The sequence below is a fragment of the Epinephelus moara genome, chromosome 3 (assembly GCF_006386435.1).
Source record: "Epinephelus moara isolate mb chromosome 3, YSFRI_EMoa_1.0, whole genome shotgun sequence".
NCBI lineage: Eukaryota > Metazoa > Chordata > Actinopteri > Perciformes > Serranidae > Epinephelus > Epinephelus moara.
Genome location: NC_065508.1, coordinates 18,679,925 through 18,700,024, shown reverse-complemented (window position 1 = coordinate 18,700,024; position 20,100 = coordinate 18,679,925). Strand labels below are relative to the sequence as shown.

The following is a 20,100-nucleotide window of genomic DNA, read 5'->3' as shown; positions in this document are numbered from 1 at the left end:
AGATTCACAGCCGAAATGAACAACAACAAAACAGCAAACATGGCTCAACATACAACACAACATGCAATGCATCCCACACCAACAGACAAACAGTACTCAATAAAAGTTTCCAGAGAAAAAGGAAAAAGCCTATACCTGCAGAGGAGATTCACAGCCGAAATGAACAAACTGTCTGTGTGTGTGTGTGTCTGATAAGTACTCAGCAAATTAGGAGGTAACACCCATCACACCTGCATGCCATCAGCCCATCACCACAGCAATTCACCAAACATGGAAACCACACCCACTAACCACTGCACTCTCACACACACACACACACTGGGCGCTCAAATCATAAATAAAATAAATCACTGCAACCAAACGATACAAGTCTACCCTGTAATAACATAAACTGCAGTTTTAATAAAATGCTATAAACAACAATAGACACTTCTTCCCTGTGTTTTCTTACATAATACAGTCATTCTGTCTCTTGTGATCTGTGGGCTAATAGAGGCCATAGGCCATTTGACCAGTGTGTCCTGAAAGATTTGTTTAAAACACTGGTTTAAAAAGACCACTTATTACTGTCAACCAGCTGTGTATGGGCTCTTTAGGTGGGTAATTAAAGAGTAAACTGAAGCACAGGATATAAACATTTACTGAAATAGAGTGCATAGCTGTAAAAACCAGCACAAGTATTTGCTAGTGACGAGATATAAACATCCTTTTACCAACCAGTGCAGCATTGTCAACTAAACTCGCTGGAGTTTATGCATAGCTTACACGAGGCAACCTTTAGTAGACGGTAACGTAACAACTAACTGATCACAAAAGTGTCATCTGAGAAAGAAACGAAGTAACGTATAGCAACAGCACAGTTTCACTAACAAAATGTGCTGTGTTTTTATAACTTCTTTATGCAAATACTATCAAATAAGCAAGTAGCTGTCGTGATATCAGGCAAGTTTTCTGAAGGGAGCGTTTCAATTGAAACATGACATTGCTTAATATGTACAGTTGATTATATTTAGTATTTTTAAGCTGACTTTTCAAAGTAACAAAAGCACACAAATAAATGTAGTGGAGTAAAAAGCAGTGTAAGTATATTAGTATAAAGTAGCATAAGATGGAAATACTCAAGTAGGCCTACAAGTGCCTTAAATTCTCTAAATTTTAATGATAGCAGTTGCAAAGTATTCTGTTTCTAGGCTGCTCTACTAATTAGTAACAACTGCTCATATTTTTGACACCACACAAACAAGTACAGGCTATTACTTTGTGTTTTACAATGAGAGAATCCCTCCTTGGCTCCTCAGATGACGTCACTCCTCCAGCTCGCCCCTTTTCTGTTGTCCGCTCTCAGCCCGTTGTCAGGCACGCGACAGTGGTTGCTACGCTAAGGACCCCTTGTTTCGTGTTGTCCACAGAAATGCCAGTTTGGACTTTCGCATTAATGGAAAGAATTGCTTAAAAAACACGACTCGTTTCAAAGAACAAGATACATTTTGTTATATCATACAAATTCTGAATATATTTGTGGGACAAGTCAAACTTTTACTCTATCTTTTGGGACTTTTGTGAAACGGCGGTTAGACTCGCGCTCGAGCGTTAATATTTTTGTTGTCGTCTTATCTAAAAAGTAGAAGCACACAACAGTAAGCTGTGCCTAAAATTGATATTAGCATCTTCTTAAGGCTGCTAGCTACAACTAGTGACTTGTAAAGTTTAAAGATTTGACTACACGTATCCTGTGTTTGCTTACAAGGAGTGAAACAACCGCTTATCTAAGTTAACTTAACTTACCGATGTTCGGTTTGTGTCCGTTATAACGGTAGCCTCCTTCCGACATGAACTCGTATCACGTTTTGGAGCTGGTGGGAGAAGGTTCGTTTGGTCGAGTATACAAGGGAAGGAAAAGATTTACTGGACAGGTAGGTGTCTTGTGTGTAGTTATGTGTGGTAAGTTTGTTTAGCCACACCGTGTGACCGTCTGTGTGTCTGTCCATCAGGTGGTGGCTCTGAAGTTCATGCCAAAGGTGGGTCGATCTGAGAAGGAGCTGAGGAGTCTGAAGAGGGAGATAGAGATCATGAGGGACCTTCAACATCCAAATATTGTCCAACTCTTTGACAGCTTTGAGACTGAAACTGAGGTATGTTTAATATGATCACTGTTAAAACGCACAGAAGCAAGGGCGAAGGCTTCATTTCAACATTGGTGAAGACATTTATATAAGCACTGAATTTGCTGCATTCAAGTGATGTCTTCTGCACTAATTTGTGATGGAAATGACTTTATTTATGTCAGGAAAAACATAAAATTCAGGCTTTAGATGACGATTTTTAATGGAACACAATGCAATACAGCTGTCGGGCATTCTGCATTGCTGTCCTTTATTCCTCATGCCATACAGGCAGTGAACACAGAATGACTGCATCAGGGAACACTAGCTACTACTTTGTAAGATAGTGTTATCTATCTATCTATCTATCTATCTATCTATCTAATAGCCTATTTATTCTCCTGTACATCAGCTTTTATCATTTACAGTTATCTCTGCTGAGTCAGCACACATGTTGGCATGATTTACTCTTTAGTCCTCCTTTGTGTATTTTGCTCAGTCATCATAGGTATTTTAGACTTCAGCTCATGTTTAAAACTTTCATTCAAAACATGGTAAATGGGCCTGCATTTGTATAGTACCTTTCTAGTCATCTGACCACTCAAAGCGCTTTATACACTATGAGTCACATTTACTCATTCATACACTGGTGGCCGAGACTACCATACAAGGTGCCACCGCTACTCAATTTTAACAAACTCACACCGGTGGAACAGCCATCGAGAGCAATTTGGGGTTCAGTATCTTGCTCAAGGATACTTCGACCTGCAGACTGGAGGAGCCAGGGATCGAACTGCTGATCTTTAGATTGGTGGACAACCTGCTCTGCCTCTGAGAGCCTGTCCAAGGCAGCCCCCTTGCTCTGACATCTCTCCATTTAATGCATGTACAGGTCCTGTTTGTGCATGTGTGAATTTCAGGCCTGTGTGTGTGAATGACAACAGAGTGAAAATATTGAATTCCCCTTGGGGATTGATAAATATACGTTGTTCTTCTTCTTCTTCATAATTCAATGAGAATACAATATGTTTAAAAAAACAAACCTCCCTGCCCTGTAGTCTGCTGTGCATTACGTTAGTGCTCTGCTGAAATGGTAGGTTTTTTGGTAGCAGTTAGACAGACACAGAGCCCTGTTTGGTACTCTCTCTGGATGAGGCAGAATTTAAGCAGCAGTGTGCAGCTCTTCATTGGAGGTGGAGTACTGAAACTAACGGAAAACAGTCTTGATCAGGCATATTACGGGACCGTCCTATATTGAAAAATAAAAAGCACTGTCCCATACTGAATCAATATGAGAGGTGATTTGTCCTGTATTTTTGTGTACAGATTTATTAGTATGAGGATAATACGAACAAGTTTGCTCAATTATTGGTAGGGACAATTCTGGCGGACAATATTGGTTGGGACTTGCCTCTACCAGGAGCACAGAATGCCTCTTCACAAAATGCTGTATTTGATCTACATCTGAGTTCATTATCTCTTGACCGTAGTCCCTTATGTGTTTGTAACAGGTTGTGGTTGTAACTGAGTACGCAGAGGGTCAGTTGTTCCAGATTCTTGAGGACGATGGGCACTTACCAGAAAGCCAGGTATTTATCTTCAGCACACAGAGTTATACCAGACATTATATTTATCATGGTTTCTCATAATCAACATGTGCTCAATTCTTTTCTTCTTCCGAGGTCCGTGAGATTACCTGCCAGCTGGTCTCTGCTCTGTATTACTTGCACTCCCATCGCATCCTTCATCGTGACATGAAACCACAAAATATTCTGCTGGGGAAAAGTGGTGTGGTGAAGCTCTGTGACTTTGGGTAGGTAGATGTTGATTATTATAAAGAGAACGCAGCTGTGTTGTTCATTTCCACAAAGATAAACTACATGTGATGCAATCCTCCTGCAGGTTTGCCAGGGCCATGAGCGTCTCCACCTTGGTGCTGACTTCAATCAAGGGAACACCACTGTACATGTCCCCTGAGCTGGTGGAGGAGAAACCATACGACCACACTGCTGATCTCTGGTCTCTGGGCTGCATCCTTTATGAGCTCCACACGGGGGCGCCTCCGTTCTACACTAACTCCATCTTCCACCTGGTGCAGCTTATAGTGAAAGACCAAGTCAAATGGCCAGACACTATGAGCGACGTCTGCACGGTACAGTACAGCTACAGTCTGTGTTAAGACGTGATTGAACAGTGGAGACATAAAGCCTTCAAATTCTCAGACAGGTGGCTAAAAGCTGTGCTAAAGGGCAGAATCATAGCAAGGATTTTGGACTAAGGTTTTGAGTCTAAGTACCACATCAAACCCAGTGCGGATAATTATGACTAGACCCCACACAGTTTTTCCTCTCCCCTTGTGTCTTAAAAGTCGTCAAATATATGATTTTTGTTTCCTTTTTTTTGTCAGCGATGTGTCACTGTCAGCTACAGAAAATAAATTGCACTTCAGGGGACTCTAACCCTCATGTTTTAGACGAAAGTACTGATGATATGTCCCTGGTGTCCTCACTGATAGCTACAGGACTGCTAAAGAGGAGATAAGGCATGTATGACACACAGAATATATTGCCTTAATCACAACACTTATCATATTTCCCTTGAAGAGTTTCCTGAAAGGTTTGCTGACCAAAGACCCTCAGAAGCGATTGTCATGGCCAGACCTCCTGCACCATCCCTTTGTTGCTGATGGTGTTTTAGGTGATGCATAAACATTTCCAAATATGCACAACACTGGTCTGATTTTTTAGATTATTCCCTAATATGGCTGATTCTAACTGTTTTATTCCAATGTCGGTGTGTTGGCCCAGTGTTGTCAGACACAGGCCTTTTCAGCCCTCTGACAGTCTCACCCAGCCCGGACATGATGGCACTGAAACTTCAGCAAGTGGCGGCAAAGTCGGCGCCGACTCCTGGGGGGAGCAGATTGTTGCGAAAGGCCATAGAACAGATGAACAGAGGGAAACCAGTGAGCAGTGACAGTGTGAAAGTGAGTCGCAAATTGAATTTTCATTCTTAACTCAGTCACATGGAAATCCACGGAGGAGCTTTCAGCTGCTCTGTGTGCTTTAACAGAAAAAGAAGGATGGAGTGGGAAATGAAAGGGCCAACTCTGCATTGGTAGCACCGTCCCCGAGAGCCAAGCCCCGCTCTGGTGATGTCTCTGTTACCTCAGGCCACTCGATCATGACAGCTGTCAATCAAAGCCCCAACCCTAAGAACCAAGGCAGCGTGAGATCAAAACACAGGTGTTTATAGAAGCTCAGAATAAAGATGCAATATGTTAGCAAAACAGATCGAGGTGTGTGTTCATTGTTATGGGCATTTCCTCTGCAGGGGACAGATCAGCAGGGACTATGAACAGGAGTTCCCCTCTGTAGAGGTCAGGCCGCGACTAGAGCAGAGATGCAATGAGGACAGTCAGACCGCACTGCAGAGGCAGGTCAGTGCCAACTGATTAAAAGACACTCTCCATTTAGAAATTGTGTCTTGTTCCATTATACAGATTGTGTACTCTCTTCCAGTCCCAAATGTGCTCTGGTGATAAAGAACCTGTCTGCTGTCTTAAAGGAAAATGTGCCCAAGAGTATCAATCATTTCTTGTTCTTTCAGGATGTTGACAGTGAGCACTATTGGGAGAAACTGGTCCAAGAATCAGATCCAAGCAGACAGCAGAGAGAACTATCAAACCACAGTGCCATTATACTTCAACTAAAATCCATGATCCAGGCATTTAAAGCTCAGGTAATACATTATTCAACAAAGCATAAACCAATTATTCCTTGAAACAATTTTGTATTTAGGTTTTTAATTTCTTCGTTCAGTCATCAGGTGGCGCTGTTAAAGAATCGTGGCGGATTCAACTACCGCTGAAGGTCTTACGCAACCTTATTCTGACGTCTGACCTCAAGAAGTCGTACCACATTGGTCAGGAACTCGGACTACCCCATGTCCTCTTCGACCTGGTCAATGATGCTGTAGAAAACTCAAATTCCATCAAGGTTAATAATCAGGAATCATAATTAATATTACATTCTTCCTGAAACAGTATTCCTGACTTTTTAAAAAAAATATTTTTCCCTTGCTCAGCAGCCATGGAGTGTCCAAGCACTTGGAGAAATGATTGTTGTGCTTATGATCTACTGGGAGAAACACCCTGACTCTGTGGAAGAAGAGCACAGGTTTGATTATTCCTCTTCTTCATTGAGGCTGATGTTGTTGATTTGTTAAATGATGTTTGTGTACGATTGAGTGACAGTCAGTGCAGCTCATCATCTGTTCTCTCACAGTAGACTGGAGGAGTTCACCAAACCCTTCATCAGAATTCTCAATCAACCAGACCTCATTCCTTTGGCAGTAAGTTCTCACCGAAGTTAGTATGTGTGTACCGTAAAACTTGTTTCATACATCAAAACTTCTAAAAAAAAAATAACTGCTTGGCAACCAGACCAGGCTTCTAATTGAGACAGGCCTTTATGTGTCAAAATGTGTAGCCACACCGGGCTAGTAAAAGGGACTGAGCCTTTAATTGGGACTGGGCTGTTAATTGAAGTTTTATGGTATACAGTGTGACTGGAAATTAGTTTTAAATCAATATTTGGCAGTTGTGTGACACAGTTGATTTTGTGATCTCTTCTTCAGCCTCTAGCCACCTCTGTTTTGTCTCTATTGACACAACACGGTGTTGATGTCGAAGTTGATGCAGACAATCTAACGTCTGCACTGAAAAACCTGCTTTTGGACTCGTATGAGGTACTGAATCTATGAGAAGCAATTTTGCCCAAATATGAGTATGTTTTCTGCAAGTTTAAAGTGATCCACCATTTTCTCCTGTTCCTCATCAGCCCCAGCTTTCTCTTCCTCCTGGCTGGGGACTCTGTGATGGCCTCCTGTCTTTACTCCTACACACACTCTCTGAGGTCAGACGATAACCACAATGTGATTAAAAAAACATTGACTGAATGGATACCAGAGATAGACCTGCAATTTCTTCCTCTGAGCTCTGCCTGTTTGTCTCGTTTAACAGCTTGAACATGGCTCAGGATCTTCATGTTTAGATTCAGCAATGTTTTTGGATCTATGGAAAAAAATAGGCACTTCACTAACAAGGGCATCACCAGACGCAGACTTCTGTTTGGCAAATGGTAAATATACGTGTCATATGAGGCCCTATATTAATATTAAAAACATTTACAGTGGTCTTACTTATTTTCTCAGGGCTGCATTCCTTTCTGTCTACTGCGCTGTTTGTCTTCACGAAGGACCCATACTCATGCATTCCTCTGTTTTCTGACCACGAATCAAAATGTGTATACACCCTTGGCCGGCTGCTGGGCACTGACAGGTTGGTGTTAAGATTTCTTAACTTACAGTTTCATTTGTACCACCAATCTTAGAGCAGCACAGCTGCAACGCCTGGAGCTAACAATAGCATCTTTATACCCCACAGTCTTCATTTGTTTGCTGAGGGCAGTCCAGGGAGACACGAGCTGGATCTGAGTCACGACAGCCTGTCCGTGTTGAGCTGCCACTTGTTGTGCTTTCCATTCGCTCTGGACCTGCCTTCACACACCATGTCTACAATTTTACAGCTGTATGACAGTTGTGGTATTGTTGTGTGCCTCCTGCAGGTGAGGGCCTTCCCGTGCTCCGATAAAGACCTCGCTAACAAACATAATTCTCTGATGCAACAGAGGATAACTCTTGCAAAAGGCGCTCATCAGCCACACACCACTGTACATCTTAATGCCTCTGAACTTTTGTCTTGTTTGTTGTCGGCTGTTTGATCTGTGACGAGTTGTCTGGATGATTTTGTTTTTCGTGCTTTGGCAGGTAATTCAAACTCTTCCTCCTCCGCTGTTAGAGCTGCCTCTCTCCCTGCTGAGCCGTTTACTCCTCTGTGACCCCGAGCGTTCCGTTTCCCGCCTCGGAAAAGCTGCTTGTGGTTTTTTTGCGCCAGCCGGGGACAGCAGGCTCACTGCCTCCAAACACCAGACTCCGCTGAGCAGAACTGCCAGCTCACTCCTCTCTGACTTGCTGCAGCTGGATGTGCTGTGGGACTCTGCTGTGGAGCTGTTAACTCTGCTGTCCCAAGTAGCTCGTTGTTCCCCCTGGCCTGCCCACTCTCAGTTTCACCTGGAAGCCTCAGTGCTGCAGCAGGCGCTGGCTCACTCTTACGACCAGATCAGGGCTGCCACATGCAGACTTTTAGGAAATTTGGATCCATTCAGGCCTCCCACGCTGCACACCCTGCAACCTGACATTTTCAAAAGCATGATAAACTGTCTCCATGACTCCTGCACGCCTGTCCGGCGGATGGCTTGCAGGGCAGTCGGGAACTGGTTGGGATATATTGCGGCAGGGGCAGGGTTTAAAATGGGTAGGTCCAATGGAAAGGGCAGTGACACTTTAGGGTGGGGCAAAGGGAAGCAACAAAATAAACACAAGTGTTCACACAATGTGGCAGCAGGAGATTTGTCTACTATAGTAGAACAGGGAGTGGACGATGAGGAGGGGCGCAGGTGGTTAGAGGAAGCCAGGAGGACGGCGGCCATGCTGGCGCCTCTGATCACTGACCCCGATGCCCTCACACGTCGTCACTGTTGCGCAGCCCTGGGAAACCTGGTAAAGGTTGATGGAGCTTTATCCTTGTTGTTGGAAGAGGACGTGTCCAGCTTACTTCTGAGAGCGGCATGCACGGATTCCCATAATGCAGTGAGACAAGCTGCCATAGCAACCCTGTGCCTGTACAGCGAGCAGGACGCAATACGTCAGGTAATAAATGAGGAGGTTACAGGAGGGCAGATGTCGACATTACAAAAAGTCTGTCAGTTTTCAGAATTCAAATAGAGGGACACTGTTTTTAAATGTAATTACAGGAGTTTCTTTATGGAAGAAAACAATTCACAGTGTTTCCCTTTAATGCCTTTAAGGCTTTCCTTTATTTGTAATATTGCCTTGAGCTTATTCATTCCTTTATATAAAGGCGTTACTGGTCATAGTTCACTGCACAGTCGTTGAAGGGTTTATCAGATATTTTCCTCAGTCATACATCTGTGCATGTGTCAGCACTTTAAACACACATTTTAAAGTTGGTCACTTTCTTCTGCATTGATTTGTAGGTCCTGAGGTCCCTCAATGCCAGTAAGAAACTTCTCCAGGCGTCACAACACGCACCTCCACAGTGTGACTATCACCAGCTCATCGGACAGCTGTGAGTGAGTCCACTTCACGGGGAATAACAGGTTTAAACACCATGTGTAAATACCTCTTCTCCCTCTTTCCTTTACGTCTTCCTCCAATGTTAAGCAGTGTGGTAGAGGACTACAGACAGCAATCCCTTGTATTAATTTTGTACGTTTTTTTTTAATATAAAAGTGAACTTAAGACATAGAATCAAAACGGTGCAAATAAAAAGTTGCCTTTTTTAAATGGAGATCTTTGTTAGCTTAACTGAAACTGTGGCTGTGTGTTGTAATAAACTTGTTACTGTTATCTGATGTTTCATTTAATGACAGGTTCAAATTTCATTGAGAAATAACTTTGTAACTCAAAGATATTGACGCAGATTTTCTTTTTTATTAGAAGAGATTATTTTTATTCTTTGTTCTCCACAATAATAAAGAGCAACAGTCGTTATAAGAGCGACAAATATGTGGTCTAATAAACTTTTGCATTAGAAGTGTTTCCATGCTGTGACAGCAGCGCAGGGTGGTTGTGTCCAGCTGTAGCGCACGTTATTGATATTTAGAAGTCGTGTTTTCTGACCTGAAATAACTCTGACGCACGGATTTTAACGCCCTTTGCTGCAAAAATTGTGATTTTGGGACATTTAAATAAAATCGGTTTGATTTATTGGACAGTCGGGCCACCGCGAGCAGGATTTTTGAAAGCATCAATCAATTTCCAGAGGGTTACTTGACGTTAAATTAATTGTTCATCTCTTTTAAAATTGCTAATTTTGCAGCGTGATATCGACTTTGCAAGATCTGCCCAATAATGACAATATTAAAAGCTTTAATTCCTCTCAGTGTGTGTGTGTGTGTGTGTGTGTGTGTATGTGAAGTGCAGCCTGTGAATGGGCCGCGGGCTCGGATCAAAAAGCAGCGGCGTCCGCGTCCATCGGGCCCTGCAGGGCTCAACTTTGCTTTAAAAAAGAAATTTATTGCATTCAATGACACACAACTTGTTTCCAAGCTGAAACAGCTGGTTTCTGATAAATATGACGGTGAAAATAATTCCCAGTGAATCCCCCAACCTGGAGAAAAAACCCCGACAAAACACAGCGGACTGAGTTGATGACACACTTTATTTTTTTGAAAGGAAAAAACAGCTGACGTCACACAAAGGAAATATATGATCAAATTAAATTTAAAAAGCGTTAAAATGTGCTGTCACATATTTTTGGTTTTAACAATCGGAGTTGATAGTACACCGCAGCAGGGTCAAACAGTGTGACATGAATTTCTTTCTAAAAAAACTCCATGAACACAAATAAATATGAGTCAATGAGTCAGCGCTCATATCCGAGATTGTCTCAAAATAAATATGCATAGAAAAAAATCTATCCTCGGTATAGGCATATTTAACAGTAACAGTAGTGGTAGTATTTGCTCAGCAACAAATCGGATTGGAAAATAATTTACACAGCATCCTCTTACACCAAAGCTAGCACTGCAAAAGCCTCAACAAATAACCTAATGAGATTTTTTTTTCAGTTAATTTTCTACAAAGAAAAGGCTAACACACTCTGCTCCCTGAACATACAAAAGTTGTTACAAATTAGTGCAGATCAGCCAGAGGCCTAGAAAACTTATTGCCTTAACAAGCACTTTAGAGGAAGAACCCCGACTTATTTCTCAAATCCTACATTTTCTACTTCATTTATGGAAAAACATGCAGAGGGAGGCTGCTAAAACTCCACTAGGTATAATATTTGTACATAATGAAAACCTTTTTTTTTTTTTTTTAACATCAGGAAAACCTGCATGTCAATAGCAGTGAAATCTTGAAATGAAGAAAAGAAGCCTCCAGCCATGAATCATCTACATTTGTAGGACTGGAGGACTAATTGCATATCCTGAGCTGCAAAATAGATTGTATAATTTGCAATATGCAATAGAAGAAAATTTTAGAAACTGCCACAAACATGATAAAATGTCAGTTTCCATCTTTAAAACAGTAAAAATGAGAAGCTATTTTGGTCACGGAATTTATAATTTGGACATTATTCACCGCTGGAAGATGATTTGTTACATTAAATATAATGCAAATATCAGGGGAGAAACAAATGTAAATACAACAGACACAGTGATGTTTCTAACAAAGCAGGATAACATGTAGATGTAGACCTTCTGTAAAAGAAAAAGGAATTACATGCCTAAAACATCCAAGTCCCTTTAACTAATGAAAATTTTGGATTGCATTAAACCTGCAATCAATTAAATGCTTCTCCAAAAAAAACCTAACAATATTAAACTGATAAAAATATTTTGCAAAGGTCGAAGACGAAAACTTTTTTGCTCTTCTGTGCACCAGCCGCTCTTTCCGCAATCGTAAAAGTCAACACATCGTCAAGCGCAATTCTAATATTTTAAAATATTCATAGCAATTGAAATCACATTTGCTGTTCAAGGGAGGTGAGAAATTATTTGAGACAAGTATTTGGTTTGAACGATGTGCTCAAAATGAAAAGATGCAGTTTCACATGTAGACACCAAAAACATATTGGACAACTTCAACTGTTAGAAGGGTGATACAGTGATTGGAAATAAAAGTTTAAACTAGAAAAAACAGCAACATGAAGTTCTATTGCTGACATCAATTCCAATGTAAGGCTGTTAAAAATATCAAACCTGCATAAATAATAACATTACTTCATCAGAAATAACCGTATTTCAATTAGTAGATCTGCACAGTGCGAGATCTATTAAAAATGATTGTCATTTAAAGCATTGCAATGCCACAGTGCAGGCTCAAGTGATTAGAGTGCGGAAGCAATGGAAGCATTGGATAGAGTGTTGATTTAAACAGAAAAAAATAATTCACATTAGCAAAGCATGCATTTACCCCGCCCGCCATGAAAAAAAAATAAAATAAATAAACATTCAATTCTGGACAATCTTTAAAGACACCGAATTTTTCCCTGTTACGCCCTCTTTAAATGTACTTGCAGGAGTTGGTGTTACGCTGTTGTGTCCTGCTTGAGCCTTTGGCTGCGGGCCTTGTAAACTTCAATCAGCAGGTCTTTGACATACTGGATTTCACGTTCTACCGACTCTGCCTTGTCCCGCAGCTCCCGGTTTCTCCCTTCAAGGCAGTGCAACTGTTCCTCCAAAGAATCTAGCTCCGCCCTTTTTCGCTGGCGATACCTGCAGTCACCAAAACAAAGATTATAAGCAGATCTTTACATGTGTAATCATGTTGAAAGTTTTATTTCATTAAGCAGAAACTAATATTTACCTGTGAGCGGCAGTTTTGTTCTGATCTCTCTTCTTCTGTTTGCGTTCGCCGCCTTCGGCTGGAATGAGGTCCTCTTCGTATTTCAAAGCACAGTGGTCTTCCTTCAACCTGCATGCTTGTCTGTGCCCTGCAGACTCCAAGTTCAGACTCTCCCTCGCCATTAAAAGACACTCTGGGCCCTGATCCTCCAGAAAGTTACAGTGTAAATCATGTTGCGCTATCTGTAGACCCTCTGATTTCACCTGTTCGTTGATGCTGCCTAAGAAACTATGATAGGCCTCAGACTGCGGTGTTGCTGGAAGATAACAACCTTCGCCGCTCTCTGTTTTCCAAGAAACGGTGGCTTTTGTCACCTCCACACTAGTTTTGATACTATTCAGCACCTCATTGTTGCCGGTGCCTCCGCTCACCTCCCTCATGCTATACATCAGCAGATCCTCTTTCTTGTGCGGAACATCAAGTGATCCGCCGAAACCAAATCCACCACCAACAACCTTCGTACCACCTATCACATCTTGACTGAAACAGCAATTTTTCTCGTCTTTTGGTAGAACGGCACATCTTCTGACCTCGACTGCACTACCCAGACAGTAGCTTTTCCCTACCAGCTGCTCGTCCTCAACACAGCCATAGTTACCTGCGAGGGTCACTGCCGAGTTACCTGAGTTACTTCCTTTGGAACTCAACAAACTGTTGTCATAGCCTTCACTGAACCTCACACCATCAGGAACTCTTTTCCTAACACACCCACTGGGGCGACTGCAGCTGTATGGGGCGTGTCTTGGAATTTTGGATCGCCCAATGGGCCCGCCACAGATACTCAGCAGGTCCAGTTCTCCGGTTGCCAGGGTAACAAGGAGTGGGCTGGATTCCGATTGGTTGGATGTCGAGTATGATGCATATGGCAGCTGACTGAACGGCTGAGGACCCGCCGGCAGTGGACCCCTGTCGCATTTTCCCAGCCTCGGCCCTTTCTCTGGCAGTGGTTCAGACAGGAAGTAGTCCTCTAGTTGGGCGAGTTCCTCTTGCAGCAGAGAGGTCATGACCTCCAAGTCAGAGGGCACCTGGATATCATTCTGAAGGGGTGAAGGGGGAAGGGAGGCATTGGTGGAGGAGGGAGGGGAAGGAGGGTTTGGGAGGTACGAGGAGAAATCCACTTCTTCCGTCATCCAGTCAGTGAGACCATCACCTATTGAGGAGAGAAAAAAATTGCAGTCGTTACATGCTGTTTGGTGGAGGCAAACGTTACAGCCAAAAAACAACGTTCATGCAAATGTTACAAAAATATCAGTCATCCAACATAGCACGTAGCAGTTCTCCAAAGGCATAATCTGATCGACTACAGTAAATGCAAAGCAAGATTCTTTCAAAATATAGTTGCAGCATTTCAACATATTAGGCGTAGCTAGTTTTTTACTTACTGTTCAAGAAGGACGAATGTGCTGCAGTGCCGAGCCCACCTGAAATGGGGAAAAATATAAAAAAGCGTACTCGCTGCAACTCACCAATTAAGTGCTGACTCTCCTCTGACACCTCCCCCCTGCACCCCTGTGATTGGCTGTGGTTAGCCTGTGGGTGAGAGAGAGCGAGGGGGTCTGCCGGGCAGACACGAAGAGTCTTCCAAACAGGAGCTGATGTTGCCATCATATTGTCTGTTGGCGCTTTGATTCAGTCCAAGTCCAAGCATATGCTGAGAGCAAGCAGGGTCTGACAGATGGGCCACAGAGAGCAGGGCTGGGTGAGCATAATGAAACCTGGAGGGTAAACAGACACAGGGATCAGAAAAGTGCTGCTATAAAAAAAAAAAAAGATGCAACTTATTCAGTCGACTGGGAATCAGGAATATCACTCCTGCTGCCCTCAGCAAGTTCCTCAACATGACTCAGTCTGGTGATGGAGTGGCCACAATGAAGAAATCACCTGCAGGTCATCATGTAACAATCACAGGGGTTTGAGTGATAAGGAAAATCACTATAGCAAAAAATGTAAAAATAAACCACTTAAAAAACCAACCATCAGATGTGACACAGTCAGTGATACTCAAGTGAGAGCTGTGTCCTTTGAGCTTTGAACTCCCTCAAAGCAAAACGCACTTGACGTCCTCAAAACACGTGGGACCCAGTGACGCTGTCAACAGCCCAACTGTTGTCAAGAGGCACTGGAGTAAGTCTCCCAGTGAGAGACACCCTGATCATTAAATCGGATTTATACAGATCAGCTGCCTCCAATCCCATGTTCCTTTGAAATTAATCACCTCTGTTTGACCACTTAAGCAGTTTAGGTGACACTAATGTGGCAGGTTATCTAAATGGAAACCTGGAAAGACCTGCAACTGAAAGTGACAGAATACAGATACTGCATCTCCAGTGTATAAAAGGCTTGAGACTATATGTTTACATTAATATGATAGTCACAAAGTAAGGCAGCTATCTGATAATAACCCTGCCACGCACTGTTTTTAGCTAAAGCAACCCAAACAGACTAAACCCTCGAAGGCACGCCATTGAGGAAACATTAAATATTAAAGCAAATAGTCCCTATGAATATATCAAAATAGAGGAAGTTGTACAAGCTATAAAAAAACAGCCAAACACCAAACTACTCCGCAGCTGTAACCACACGTTACGCACACCTGAATACGCCAAATACAACAGCACAAAAACAAACTTTACACAGCAAAACTGACAGCGAGTAGAAAGAGTTTCACTTACTCCATTCTTGCGGAAAAAAAGGTAGAGCACTTGGGGGTGCGTTGCTAAAGCAAAGCACGGTTTCTCTTCGGGTCCAACTACTTAACGAGTTTAAAGAGCCATATTTGAGCTCGGAATATCCGGGACGGCGCAAAAGGGACGAGTTGTTGCTTTGTTGTGGTCGACCTGTAAACTGAGGGGGCTGCTTAATTGTGAGGAAGCATCAGTTCATTCACACCTAGCAACCGACTGCGTCACCAGGACAAACCGTGGTGCTGAGGGTAGATCCCTCCGCCCCCGCCCTCCGCGCGCACGTCTCACCGAAGGACGTCCCACAAACTCACCGCCGGGCTCCGTTATAAAAAGTACAGTTACTCGATCCTTGATGCTCGCTTCAAAAGTAATATGCTACGGTATGAGTAGTTTTAATTACTTATAATAATGTTAAAATACAGCCACAAAATGGCGGTTGCTTTAAAAAACCGCACGCCTTAAGGGGAAGGCAAAAAAAGCGTAAAAAGTGAACAGAAAGGTAAATGTAACAACAAATATTCAGTGTACAGTAGCTAATTGTTTATGGGAAGCTTTTTATTTACTCTAGCTTAGCTGTAAAATCTTATTTAATTTGAATTTAGTCAGACAAGAGGACAAACTCATCTTAACTCACTATCCGGGGTGGGTAATTCAAAGACACTCGGAATTTCGAAGTGCAATTGAATTAACAAGTGGTTCCGGCTCGTGATACTGTTCCTATCTAAGCAATAATCCCCAAAGTAATCACATTATTATGTAACGCGTTACACCTTGTCATTGTTTTTCTTACGAGTCGTTGTTGAGAGCACCGGGGAAATATAGGGGCAGTACCGTTGAGTTTCAGAGCTCTACGGCGTACACCGCTCCCGCTGATAAGCTTGATTTACGTGAACGCGTCTCAAACACACACACCACATACAGTTTAGACAGTATACTGTACTATGTGGCGTGGCATTGTTTTGAAGGGGGACTATTTGATTCACAACGCACTTTGTTGTTCAGTTAGAAGTCTGTTGCATCTCCGTTGCATCAGTGGTCCATGCTCAGAGCGATTGGCTGCGCGTGCCCAGACTGCCCTCCTGTCATTGGTTGGATCCGGCTACATGTGAAATGTGATTGGCCGATGGTAGGCAAGGCAAAGCATCACTGTGTTGTTATCTTTTTTTTTTTCTCCTCCTGCAGTGCAGACTGTGCACATGTTTCAGGTAAACAAACCGGGTGTGGATTTCAGTGCTGCAGTTTTTAAAGCTGAGAAAAGCTTTTTGTGTTACACATTTACAGAAACAGCTTGTGGTTAATCAAGTCTGTCTGACTGATTATACAGTTGAGCACACTTAATGAGAGAGTATGCCATTTATTACTTTCTCTATTCTGTGTAATAGGAACCCGTGTTGTCATCAGAGGCTTGCAGTCTCTTTATATCCTTTAGCAATTACTCTATTGTAATTATGTGACTAATTTAATCCATAGCTGTCAGCTCATATGAGTATCAGCTTCACTGGGACATTGTTTGATGAAATGACACTGAGTTAGTGAATAATGGAGGACAGATTATTCCCCCTCTCTTGTTGACTCTGATCGTAATATGCTTTGAGAATCCTTGTTTCTGTGGCTAATTCAGTGAGACACAGCCGGCGGAACCGAGTTGATTTACTAGTAATGACTGTCAATTACAATTATGTGAGAAATAAAGCTTTGTTTTTCTCCTTTCAGCAAATCCCGAAGCTGAGTGAATGTGCTGTTCTCCTGTTGCTATAGTAATAGCGGACACTGCCCCCTATTTTAGACTTGTTTTCTGGTTGCTGTTGCCATGGGATTTGCATCTCTCTCTCTCTCTCTCTCTCTCTCTCTCTCTCTCTCTCTCTTTCTCTCTCTCCTCCTCCATACCTGCTGTTTTCCTTCCACCTCACCTCTGTTTTTCTGCACCCCTCCTTGTTCAGCCGTTCCTCTGTCTCATTTGCTGAGTTGCATCTCTGTGACAATATCATTTTGTCAAAACCAATAGGCTTATTTCCAGTTCTGCTGAATTTGCATATTGATGGGACACTAGCCTCTAATAGATTCGTCCACTGGTCAGCGTGTCTGCGAATTGAGTGAAAGTTGGGAAACATCAAACTGTAATTGATTGCACATAATGACATTATCCAGCATGGCTACAGAGGAGTTGTTTGCACACAAAGGGGAACATGTCGTTTCAATAGAGTTAATCCACAGAAATGGATTATATTGAATTTGAGTAACATGCTCTTTGTAAGGCTTTTATATGCTTAAATCCATCTGTGTTAATCTGAGTCATTTAAAGGGACAGCTCTGTTACAGAGGACCTATTCAGCAAAATGCCCACTGTGCGGTAGCTATCATATGAGTGGAGCTTTGAGAGATTTGTAGAAGAGCAACCTGATGCAATCTAGATAAATGTGGTTGTAATGGAGACCAGATTGAGATAGTAGTAGCTGGTGAAGTTGGAGGGTCTCCCAGGAAATCGCTGACTGCTCTCTCTGTCTGTATTAATTGGTCCACTGAGGGCCTCCTGTTTGCGCATCATGAGAGAAATCCAAGGTGCCGCTCATGATAGCGCTGCTGCATTTACCTGTTGTCTCCACCGTTGAGTACAATTTCCTTTTCTCAGTATTTAGAAAGAGATGTCAAATGTGTTTAATATGCAGCAAATACCTTTAATTCTGCTTAACCAAGTGAATAATCCAAATCCAAATGGCTCAGAGGAAAATCTGGGTTATTAACATGTTCCAGGTTGTTGAAACAACTTAATTTAACTGGTGAGTCAAAAAAGCCGTAAAACTTTGGATCAAACTTGACTTATTTAGATATATCTGAGATATTTCTTATCATTTCCCACAGTGGTTCGAGGCTGTCCATCAACTGGTGCCCAAATTCATTGTCTGAATATTGTGTATGAGGCGAGAAGTCAGAAAAAAGTTGATGCTGCATGCCAAGTGCACGTATGGCACGTTAGTAAGGGTTACACCATCATTTCATCATCATCTCTCTCAGAATTTATTGTCCTCAACTTTTGCCCCTCTTTGAACATACGATGAAAACATGGAATTCAGTTATGACTTGTGAATGGGAGCCTCTCAGGGGGGATTTGTGGATGTTTTTGTGTGTGTTCAGCCTACAAATCACTTTATTTGTTTGGCACGAAAACAGTTAATCAAGTTTCAAAAAAAGTGATGAGCGTAATGTAATTTTCATTCATGATCGGTGTGTTGGCTAGCTTCATTTGCATTCGGCTTTGACAGATGTGAAGCAGCCAGTCGCAGGGTTGTGTTTATTTACTATTCCTCAAGGACTTCGCGGTAAATTAGAGGTGTTTGATGTTAAGGGCTACAGTGCCTGTTTTGTGCCCCTTCGGGATGTCACAGCTTTTAGGAGATCACCTTTAACCAGCTCTAATTCCTAACGGCATCCTGAAGGCACAAAGCTCAGCCTGTACTGACCTGGTGTGGAAACAAATTAAACCCTGTATTGTAAAAGTTAACTTCAATATCAGCAGGTTGATAGACTGGCGTATATTGTGGATGGAGAAATTAAGTGTTACACAATCTTGGAATCCATCGGCTATCATTTGACAACACCTCTCAAAGCAACAGCTAGTATTTCAGGGGTTCCTCCTCCGTGTACCGGTCATTGTCAACACCCCGATGAGCACTTGAAGAGGCAAGAATGGACATTTTGGTTAATCTCTGTAAACAAATATCTGCATATGAAAGCAGATACATTTGAAGGAGCAGTGTGTAGGATGTTGCAGCATGTAGCAGTGAGGATTGCAGATTACAACCAGCTTAAACTTCTCCCATGTGCCAAGTGTGACCTCCTGCTTAGGATTCCTTCTGTGTTCATTGCTCAGGAGGTTTTTACTGGGAACTGAATTATCTGCAGGGGTCTCTTCTTCTCCTAAACAAACAGACCAGGTGATCAAAATCTTTAAAAATGACTGAATAATGCATCGTCCATAGCTAGTATTGAAAGATGGACAGTGAGTCTCCGCTTACCCCCACAAAAATGAAGCCAAAGTACTCCGGATATGGCTGTTGCCATCTTGCTCTGATGATGTCATTTGGAGCCAAAGTCTGTGCAGTACCAATCTCTATGGTCTTGAGTTCCTGTCGATAGACCCATCTGATCAATCCCAAAGAGCGCCACTGATCAAGAGCACAATTGGTACACACAGCTGTCAATCCTGACGTAAAGCCCCCTTTATTGAAAGCATCAAATAACTAATTAAAACCAAACGTATCAAAAACAACCACTTGAGCACATCAGCGTGACTAGAACTACCAAAAATGACAGAAAACATCTTTGGGAAAAATTATTTGACGTATACTTTGATCTTTAAGTATGGCCCATGTACCATCCGCTAATTTAAAGGGGGTGTGGTTTATGGCCTGTAATGCAGCCAGCCACCAGGGGGAGATGTTTTGGCTTCACTTTTGGGGAAGCTGTCATGTTGTCCATCATCATTATACAGTCTGTGGGCTCATTTCAAATAGCCCAGCACCTGCTAGTGTTTGCTCACCTATAATCTCTGATAACTTAATGTGTGCTCACCCTTTTTCTGATCCAGCTGTTCAGCAGATTTTTGCAGGGAGCCGAAATATCCACAGAGGTCTCCTCCTCTCCAAAACAAATGGACCTGGTGAGTTAAACCAGTATTTAAAATAGTTTTACGTTACAAATCAGTGTTTCTCCGATGCTGTTCAGCCCGGCTTGCCCAGCACCTACTAATGTTCGCTCACCCCTTTTCTCTTTTATCTGAAGATACAGACTTTCAGGAGTTTTTTACTGTGAGCCGAATT

General features: G+C 42.5%; 2 protein-coding genes across 6 annotated transcripts; one reads left to right on the top strand and one right to left on the bottom strand.

The window, feature by feature from the left end:
• Positions 1–1,535: 1,535 nt before the first annotated feature.
• Positions 1,536–19,936, top strand: stk36 (serine/threonine kinase 36 (fused homolog, Drosophila)). Of its 5 annotated transcripts, XM_050041235.1 has the most exons (21): positions 1,536–1,913; positions 1,992–2,132; positions 3,614–3,691; positions 3,785–3,915; positions 4,005–4,254; positions 4,706–4,799; positions 4,910–5,088; positions 5,175–5,347; positions 5,436–5,541; positions 5,712–5,843; positions 5,924–6,100; positions 6,189–6,280; positions 6,389–6,455; positions 6,741–6,851; positions 6,944–7,018; positions 7,126–7,243; positions 7,317–7,443; positions 7,549–7,729; positions 7,932–8,873; positions 9,221–9,343; positions 19,869–19,936. In XM_050041235.1, exons 1-20 carry the CDS (start codon positions 1,830–1,832, stop codon positions 9,314–9,316), a joined length of 3,354 nt encoding a protein of 1,117 aa, XP_049897192.1. In that variant the 5' UTR covers positions 1,536–1,829; the 3' UTR covers positions 9,317–9,343; positions 19,869–19,936. The 5 variants fall into 5 exon arrangements, with proteins under 5 accessions (XP_049897192.1, XP_049897194.1, XP_049897193.1 ...); XM_050041237.1 differs by lacking the exon at positions 19,869–19,936 and having other exon boundaries at positions 6,192–6,280; positions 9,221–10,145; XM_050041236.1 differs by lacking the exon at positions 19,869–19,936 and having other exon boundaries at positions 6,392–6,455; positions 9,221–10,145.
• atf5a (activating transcription factor 5a) lies at positions 10,390–15,471 on the bottom strand. Its single transcript, XM_050041239.1, has 4 exons — positions 15,272–15,471; positions 14,066–14,314; positions 12,561–13,749; positions 10,390–12,469 (listed from the first exon to the last, which is right to left on the bottom strand). The coding sequence occupies exons 2-4, from the start codon at positions 14,205–14,207 to the stop codon at positions 12,283–12,285; spliced, it is 1,518 nt and encodes a 505-aa protein (XP_049897196.1). The 5' UTR covers positions 14,208–14,314; positions 15,272–15,471; the 3' UTR covers positions 10,390–12,282.
• Positions 19,937–20,100: the final 164 nt, after the last annotated feature.